The sequence below is a fragment of the Temnothorax longispinosus genome, chromosome 7 (genome assembly GCF_030848805.1).
Source record: "Temnothorax longispinosus isolate EJ_2023e chromosome 7, Tlon_JGU_v1, whole genome shotgun sequence".
Taxonomy (NCBI): Eukaryota; Metazoa; Arthropoda; class Insecta; order Hymenoptera; family Formicidae; genus Temnothorax; species Temnothorax longispinosus.
In genome coordinates, this window is record NC_092364.1 from 8,738,393 (window position 1) to 8,747,216 (window position 8,824).

An 8,824-nucleotide genomic window follows, 5' to 3' on the forward strand; every position below is an offset into this window, starting at 1 on the left:
TCGACGTGTGCGGCCCTATGTCTGTGGAGTCCCTCAGCGGTTCAATATATTATTTGTTACTGAAGGACGACGCATCAGGATTTCGGTACGTGTACTTTCTTCGACACAAGTCGGACGTGTATGATCGTTTCAAAGACTTCGAAAAGATAGTGTTTAATAAGTTCGGTGAATCGATCAAAGCTCTACGTTCTGACAACGGTCTTGAGTTCTGTAACAAGAAAATGGACGAATTCCTGGCCATGCGTGGAATCACAAGAGGGACCACGGCACCGTACACTCCAGAACAGAACGGTAGAGCAGAACGTGACAATCGGACAATTGTGAAAAGTGCGCGAACCATGATACATTCGAAAAGTCTACCACTAACTTTATGGGCGGAGGCTGTAAACACCGCTGTGTACATCCTAAACAGAACTCTGTCTTCAAGCACGCGCGAGGGTGTTACACCGTTTGAGATGTGGACCGGCAAGAAACCAAGTTAAAACATGTACGTATTTTTGGTTCGAAGGCTTATGCTCACATCCCGAAGCAGCTCACTCAAAAGTTAGATGTGCGTGCGAAAGAAGTAATACTGGTCGGCTATCAAGGAAACTCTGATAATTACCGGGTGTATGATCCCGTGTCCAAGAAAGTGTCAGTGACAAGAGACGCGATTTTTCACGAACAACTGGGCAAAGTGCCATGGATGAGTAAAGGTACTGCAGAGAACGGATCTATTCTATTAAAAACCACCGAAGAAGTCGAAAATCGCCAGGACAGTTCACCTGAGGGGTCAGGTGATGAAGCTGAAGAAGGAGAACACGAAGATCAAGATCAAATACGCTGTCAAAATCAAGAGCCACTTCGCTCACGACCGCCGACCAGGTCACACGTAACGCTGACTACTCAAGTTACATCGGAATAAAGTCCTGTGCTCAAGTTGTGTGTTCCTTGATTACTCGTCTCTGTGGAAATCCTTTCTGGCTGCCCTCAATTCTGACACCAAGCCCACTTAACCTCGGTTCAAAAGGGCTTTCCTTACAGCTTGTGACAGGCTGCACAACGACAGCTCAGGGATCGATCTACCATCAAACTGCCTAAGAGACGAATGTAGCTGAGTACAACACTCCCATTACAGTCGAGGAAGCACTAAAAGGAATCGATGCTTCTAAGTGGAAAGAAGCAATCAACAACGAGTTACAAGCCCACAAAGAAAATCAGACCTGGGTGATTGTAAAAAAGGTTCCAGACATGAAGATAATTGACTCTAAATGGGTCTTTAAGGTTCTCAAGGACACTCAAGGAAAAACTCATCGTTTCAAGGCGCGGCTGTGCGCCCGTGGATTTATGCAGACACAAGGAATTGACTTCTCAGAGACGTTCTCACCAGTTGTGAGATACGACTCACTGAGAGTACTCCTCGCAGTAGCAGCTGAAATGGATCTGGAGCTAGGTCAATTCGATGTTCAAACTGCGTTCTTGTACGGTGATCTAGAGGAGACCATCTACATGAAGATTCCAGAGGGTCTTGTAGTTGAGGAAAATGTGAATATCAATGAACACGTATGTAAACTGATAAAATCCTTGTACGGACTAAAATAAGCGCCGCGTTGCTGGAGCGATAAATTCCGTGCGTTTCTTAAGCGTTTCGAGTTCCGAGAAATTTCAGCCGACAAATGTATTTTTATCGGTCAATTCAAAGGCTTTAAAGTGCTTCTAGCGTTGTTTGTAGATGACGGTTTAATTGCAGCAGAATCTCAAGAAGCTATAGACTTTGTGATTGAATGCCTGAGCAGTGCATTTAATATAACACTAGGTGATTCAAAAATGTATGTAGGGATGTAAATCGAGCGAGATCGAATAAATAAATCTATTTTTGTACACTAAAGCGCGTATGTTAAGAGGAGTCTAACAAAGTTTCGTATGAATGAAGCAAAAGCGATGTGTGTGCCAGCTGATCCAAATGTTGTTTTGCATCCAGCTGATGAATGTAACGTAGAGTCGAGCAACGTTCCTTAGAGGGAAGCAGTTGGTACACTAATGTTCTTGGCGACCGTATCTCGTCCTGATATTTCTTATGCAGTAAACTCCGTGAGTAAATATCTTAATAATCATAATCACGAGCACTGGAGAGCTGTGAAGAGAATATTTGCATACCTTGTTGGTACGGTAGAGTGCGGTATAGAGTACAGAAGTGGCGGAAGCAAGCCTATTCTAGTTGGCTTCTCAGACGCGGATTTCGCTAGCGACGTGGAGACCAGAAGGTCAACTACAGGATATATTTTTAATGTAGCAAGTGGTCCTGTAACATGGTCCTCTCAGAGGCAGAAAATGGTCGTGTTAAGCACGACTGAATCCGAGTATGTAGCGGCAGCTTCAGCAGCAAAAGAAGCAGTATGGCTTAGGAAGTTGTTAGAAGATATTGGGTATCCGTGCCCCAGTGCAACAACGCTATATGTCGATAATCAAAGTGCGATACGTCTTGTGAAAAACCCAGAGTTTCATAAACGTACGAAACATATAGACATCCGGTTTCACTATGTGCGAGGAAAGACTGAAAGTAACGAAATAGTATTAAAATACATTGCAACCGAACTACAGACAGCCGATATATTCACGAAAGCTTTGCCGAAGGATCGATTCCGTATGTTATGTGAAAACATTGTTACGTATAAAGGTCATGCTGAGCGCTCAAACGGCGGAAGTGATAAAACAGTTTTTCGCGCAGCATAGAATACATGTATAAGCACGAGCGTCAACGCATAGTATTTTATGGTTTACATGTTACGTTCTTCTAGTTACTTTTGTTCAGGGGGGTGACACTGAGTCAAATCACGACGATAAAATGGGCCGCATTTTGTTGCCGTCGAAACTAATCCACTAGTTGGCGCTAACAGTCATCTGCTCGGTGTGCTCCGTGGGCTCGTTCCGTGTGCTCGCAGCTCGATCGTGTTGTTATAACCTGAAAAGCTTTCGGTTCATATAATTTGTATTGAACGTTTTGAATATCGCGATAAATCAATTAAATTCGAGTGTGACAATTTGAAGCACATTTTGTCTGTCGTGCATATTTGTTTGCTGTACAATGCCGAGCTGCGTTGTGACCGGCTGTACTTCGGGCTATGGCTCAAACCCAGAACACGTGCATTTTTTTACAATTCCAAAAAATCCGGAAAGTAAAAAATTGTGGAAAACTGCAATTCGGCGAACCGATAGTTTTGTGAAATCCAGTAGAGCAGTGTGCGAGAAACATTTTCGAAAAGAACAGATTATGTGGAAGCGTGAACTTTTGGATCCTACTGGACGAGTCCTCGGCGTAGTGAGTTTAATAAAATATGCTTGATAATTTTTAACTTGCCTTTGATAAAAATTTATTTTGTATTGTTATTCCAGACACAGTATAAAATACCACGTCTAATACCAGGCAGTGTTCCCTCTATATTTTCATGGGACGAAGTGATAAAGAGTGACCAGAGTAACAAAGTGATTACGACTGAACCGGCTGAAACACCACCTGCAAAATTTCAAAAGCTGGAATCGAGCAATGAACAAATCGATGTCGACGCAGATGAAACTGTCGTTTCTTCAGTTCAAATCGATAAGGTTTCATCGGTTTCATTCACAGAAGTTTACAATGTTATCCGAACAGGAGAATTGAAAGAGGCTGCAGCAAATACAAGCGATGCCAGAGTTCCTATGCGATTGGCAGAACTCTCCACCGGAGAACTGTCTCTTCCATCAAGATGGATAATGCAGAGCATGCAGAGCAGTAAGAGCGAAGGCTCAAAATTATTAATTGTGTTTACTCTTGAAAGTGTTAAAATTGACGAGCATTTCCAAACATTTATATCGAAAGCAGTCACGGTAACAGAAGACTTGTCTGTTGAAATAAATGTATATGGTCAACCCTTGAATCCGATAAATTTTGATGTGCCTTGTCGTGTAACAAGTATAGAATGCTTACAAGATATAATATTCACAATTGATCGTCTTCACATATGCACTGGATGCAACGGATCTGCAGTAGAACAGGAAATGCAACGATTACACTGCCGCACTGTAAAAAAAAATTTTACCGGAAGCTGGCGTCACATTAATTGCATTGGGCTGCTTTCGAATACAACAGTATGTCAATTCTGTCGGACGGCAAAAAAAAGTATCGCAAATATATTGCGTAGACTAAATAAATCGAAATCCCAAAAAATCCAAGCAACGACTTTCACAGAAAAAAAAATGCTGTGGTTGAAACTACAGAGCAAATGTCGGAAAGCACTACAAGCGAAACGTCAATCTCGTAAAAAAGTAAAAACATTAAAATCAGAACTTCAAGACATTCGCTCACAAATGGCACGTCTCACTACGAGCGACCTCGAAAAGCATGTACAGGATGGTAATATACCTCAAAATCAACTGCATACATTAAGTCAGATCATTGATGCTGCCAAGCGTAAAAACTCCAAAGGCCGTAAATATTCGGAAGAATGGATTTTACTGTGCATGCTTATGCATATGCGATCAGCCTCGGGCTACGAGTTTCTACGATCAAACGAGATACTACCGCTACCTTGTGTGAGAACAATTCGAAGGTATGTTTCTTTCGTAATAGTATAGGCCGATTTGTAATACTTGTGACTTTCTTCAAAATAATGGAGATTAAAATATGTTACAATTACATGGCTTTATTTACAACAATGTTAATTTCAAGATATTTACAATTATTTACACTTGGTTATTAATGTAATTATTTACAATTTAATATGTTTATAAAGGTCCACATATTTATCGATTTCAGATATCTATCAAAAATTGATAGTACCTGTGGGTTCGATCCTCAATTCTTTGAGGTATTGAAAGTAGCGCTGAACAAAAAAGAGGAATCGTTGAGGCATGGAATTCTGTTACTGGATGAAATGTCGACACGAGAAAGCGTTAGCGTTGCTACGAAGAACCTAACGTACAAAGGATTAATTGATTTCGGCAGCGGTGAAGAACGATCCACGAACTTTACAGAAAAAGCTGATCACGCCCTAGTAATAATGTATCAGACGTTAAATGATTCATATGCTCAGCCAATAGCAGTATTTGCATCAAAAGGGCCCGTGAAAGGTGATGTGCTCGCAAAGCTCATAATCAAAGCAATTAGTCTCATGGAAAAAATAGGTGCCAAAATTCATGGAGTTGTTAGTGATGGCGCAAGCACGAACCGCAAATTTTGGACAGTACTCGGCGTCAATGCATCAAAAGATAATCTTCGCAATTACTTTGAGCATCCTTTAGTTGAAGGTCGAAAAGTATATGTTTTCTCCGACACTCCACACCTCATGAAGACCATTCGAAATCGTTTATATAACAACAAAGTTTTACAGGTTTGTAAAGTTTATTAGATTAGATAATTAAGTCACATAATTTCGGAATTTCTTCATCAGACATTTTCTATATTACCAAAAAATGTTTAGACTCATTTTTCAGAACCAGTTATAAAATGGGAATACATTGAAAAACTTCATGATGTAGATATCAAAAGTGCAGGCCCCGGACAAGCTCTGTATTGTCCGAAATTATCAAAAAATCATTTTGACCTCAACAATTCACTGAAAATGCGTGTTCGGTTAGCTGTTCAAGTATGAATTTGTATCTTTAAAATCCATTACATCCTAAAAAATGAGTTATTTATTTAATGTTTTATGTAAAAGGTTTTCAGTAACTCTGTTGCCAAAGGACTACGATTTTACAAGGGACGCGAACCAGAATTACAGGATTGTGAACCAACAGCAAATTTTTGCAAATGGATGAACGATATGTTTGACGCTCTTAATCGTACAAACCCAATTGACGGCGTGACACCAGGAAATTCGGACTTCGAGGTGAGCTAAACAAACATTTACGGAGTCAATAACATTTTATTTATATTTAAATAAATACTTGCAGGTAATCGAAGAATCGTTAAAGAAGTTGGATGCTTGGGAAAAACAAGTACGAGAGAAAAAACTTTCCAATGATCTGTTTTTGACGAAACCAACCGCAGAAGGTCTTAGAGTCACATTAAAATCAATGTTAGATCTTATCACGTATCTTACGGAGCATTGTGGATTTTCGTATGTCTTAACTGGTCGAATAAACCAGGATCCGTTGGAGGTTTGTATGTACACAGGACATCAAGCTTACAAAATTTTAGTATGATGTGTCACCTTTGTGCGAAGGGTGCGAAGTATTACAGGTATAAAAAGATTTGTAATTACGCTATAAAATACTTTACTTTAAGACGATTTGCAAAATGTTTCTGTTGTTCTCTTTTGCTGCTCTCGCTTTACCGCGATCGTCAATGGCGCTTTTTACATTTTACTCACACTCGTGGCTCAATTTTCTTTTATGTTACGTGTATATCTTTCTTTTCTGAATTTGTCACTGTAGAGGTTTTTTGGCACGATTCGACAAGCTGGCGGTTGTGACGACCATCCTTCAACACCAACGTTCCTGAATATTTATAAAATTCTATCCATGTTTAGTGTTCTGAAACCTCCCAGGACAGGCAATTGTTCGATTACCGTGGACAAACCTGTTACTCCTTTAGTGACCCTTGCCGATCTCAAAGAAATATATAACAATCCTACAAATTCTTCAATCCTTTCAAAAAGTATTAAGGAAAAATTAAATCAAATAGTTCAGCACGAAGATTGGGATATTGAAAATATAATACAGCACGATTACAGCTTGCCTGAAGTAAGAAATTGTACAATGTACTGTTTGACAGCGGATTTGTTAAAACGCATTTGCAACACAGTCAAATGCTTAACATGCAATATGCTCTTATAAAGCCTGAAGCAACTGGTATTGTTCTGCCCGAATCTGTTCTGACACTGTGGCAGCAAAGAGACGGATTGGTACATCCCAACACCAATTTATATCGCTTTGTCCTCTTCCTGGAAAGTCGGTTTGAAAAGTACTGCAGATTTCCGAATGTTTTTTAAGAAATTTTGCAAGAAGTTTATAATTATGATAGTCTCTCATTCCCGTGTCTTGATCACGTTCATGACATTATTTTGCAAATTATTCAGCGCTTTCTTACGATGAGAATGCAGCAATACTGTACTCGCATGAATGCTGATAATAAAAAAATTAATCAGTTAAAAAAGAAAACTTCCAAATTTTGCAAAACGTAACAAAATGTTAATTGTAGGTATTAATTACTAATGTAAGCCAATTGCACGAAAATAAATATATTTTTACAACATTTACACAATTTTGTCATTTACTGTAATCAATGTCAGTATTTTTAGTTCCTAATCTAATTCTGTTTTTCATCCATATATATATATATATATATATATATATATATATATTGTGACGTTGCGGTTTCGCCGCGGCGTGGCAGCGCTCCGCCGCCGTCACAAGGCGCGGATTGCGCGCCCGAGGACGGCTCACGAATCACCCTTCGATCTCCAGGGGCGTATTAAAGTTGCGATTCAAATATTCATTATTGTTTTTCTTTTTTCTCTTGCGATATTGCGTGGCGCCTCACCCCGTCGAGTTGGAGTTCCAACGCCACACTGAAGATGACGAGGAGTACCAGGAGAGCCGGATGATAAACGGAATCACAAGGACCGAAAGCGAGATGTCGAGGGCGAGGAGCCCGAGTTACGAGGACCGCTACTAAGCGAGGGACGACGTGAGACGCGCGCGCTGCGCGCCAGCAACGGCAGGCGAACCTGTGCATCGCAGGGGCCCGGCGCCGGGCCTGTCTGCAGTCCTCCGAGGCAAGACGGACTCTGGGGGTGGATGGCCACCGCCCCCCAAGTCGAGCCAGAGGACACCGCGGGAGTCATCGCCTTGCCTACTACAACGGGGAAACCTGGAAGGACCCCGCGAGCGCGAAGGGCACGTTCGAACGCCCCGCCGAATCCACGGTCGATAACCCTGCTAGCGGCTCCCTCGCGAGATTGCGAGCTCATCGCCAATTGGTCCGCTTATCGCGCGGAAGGGTCGCGCATGTCCCGCTAGGGGCGTTAGATCGACGCCTCTATCGAGCGCACTTCCGCGATCATTCTTGAGCCACCCTCGGGACGACACGCGCGGCTTTCTTGAGCGCTTCTCGACCGACTCTTGCTGCGCACTTGGTGCCTGATTCTCTCGCGACGGTTTTTGGTGACGGCGGAGAGGACAACCCCGATCGAGGAAGTATCTTACCGGTGAGGTTGCCTCGTAATAGACGGTAGTAATGTAAGCCACGACACCGCCCTCCGGGCCACGCTCTCGCCTAAAGTACTCGCGTAATTGAGATCTCGTAATTTTGCATCTGCGATCGAGAGCGAGAGTGAAGGGCTTTGGAATGGTCTCGTGGCCGGTGAATAGTACTCATCGCGTGAAAGTCCTGGAGATCGCGATAGATATCTCGATTCGGTAATTCGCGAACATTCTTACGGTATCTGTGGTTGCGATCGCGTATTACCCGGCTGTGCGTCACGCGCGACTCTCGTGATCGTAGTTTATTCGTCGAGAATGATTCTCTTGCGTACGCCGTTTCAGTAATCTCGTGTGCTTGCGGTCAAATTCGCGTTTTCCTCGTGTAGATATTTTCCCCTGCGTAGATTTAGTTGTACATTGCGTTAGTATGTAAGTTCGTCATCTCTTGCGTTAGATTTAGTTTATTTCGCGTTAGTCTGTAAGTCCGTCAAGACATTATCGCGTTGTGTAGTCTCGCGCTGGTTTAGCGCTATTCTCCTCGGAAAATACGCTTTCTTTCGCGTTGAATTAAGTACTCTTTTGCGTAGGGCGTATGTCCCGTAAAAATTCGTTAGATTGAGTACGATATTCTTCTCGCGCTGATGATTTCCTCGGCGCGATAAAA

The 8,824-nt window shown here is 42.1% G+C and overlaps 1 protein-coding gene across 1 annotated transcript; it reads left to right on the forward strand.

Annotated features, from left to right (window-relative positions):
• The first annotated feature begins 2,396 nt into the window (after positions 1-2,396).
• LOC139816463 (uncharacterized) lies at positions 2,397-7,210 on the forward strand. Its single transcript, XM_071783968.1, has 6 exons — positions 2,397-3,298; positions 3,373-4,565; positions 4,772-5,345; positions 5,436-5,600; positions 5,673-5,843; positions 5,908-7,210. The coding sequence occupies exons 1-6, from the start codon at positions 3,065-3,067 to the stop codon at positions 6,157-6,159; spliced, it is 2,589 nt and encodes an 862-aa protein (XP_071640069.1). The 5' UTR covers positions 2,397-3,064; the 3' UTR covers positions 6,160-7,210.
• Positions 7,211-8,824: the final 1,614 nt, after the last annotated feature.

What these genes read in the sequence shown, in the direction of transcription:
- LOC139816463 (XM_071783968.1), top strand. Translation starts at nt 3,065, where the DNA reads ATGCCGAGCTGCGTTGTGACCGGCTGTACTTCGGGCTATGGCTCAAAC. An exon ending in TGTGTGAGAACAATTCGAAG is followed by an intron (nt 4,566 to 4,771) that starts GTATGTTTCTTT and finishes TATCGATTTCAG; the next exon opens with ATATCTATCAAAAATTGATA. An exon ending in GTGTTCGGTTAGCTGTTCAA is followed by an intron (nt 5,601 to 5,672) that starts GTATGAATTTGT and finishes TTTATGTAAAAG; the next exon opens with GTTTTCAGTAACTCTGTTGC.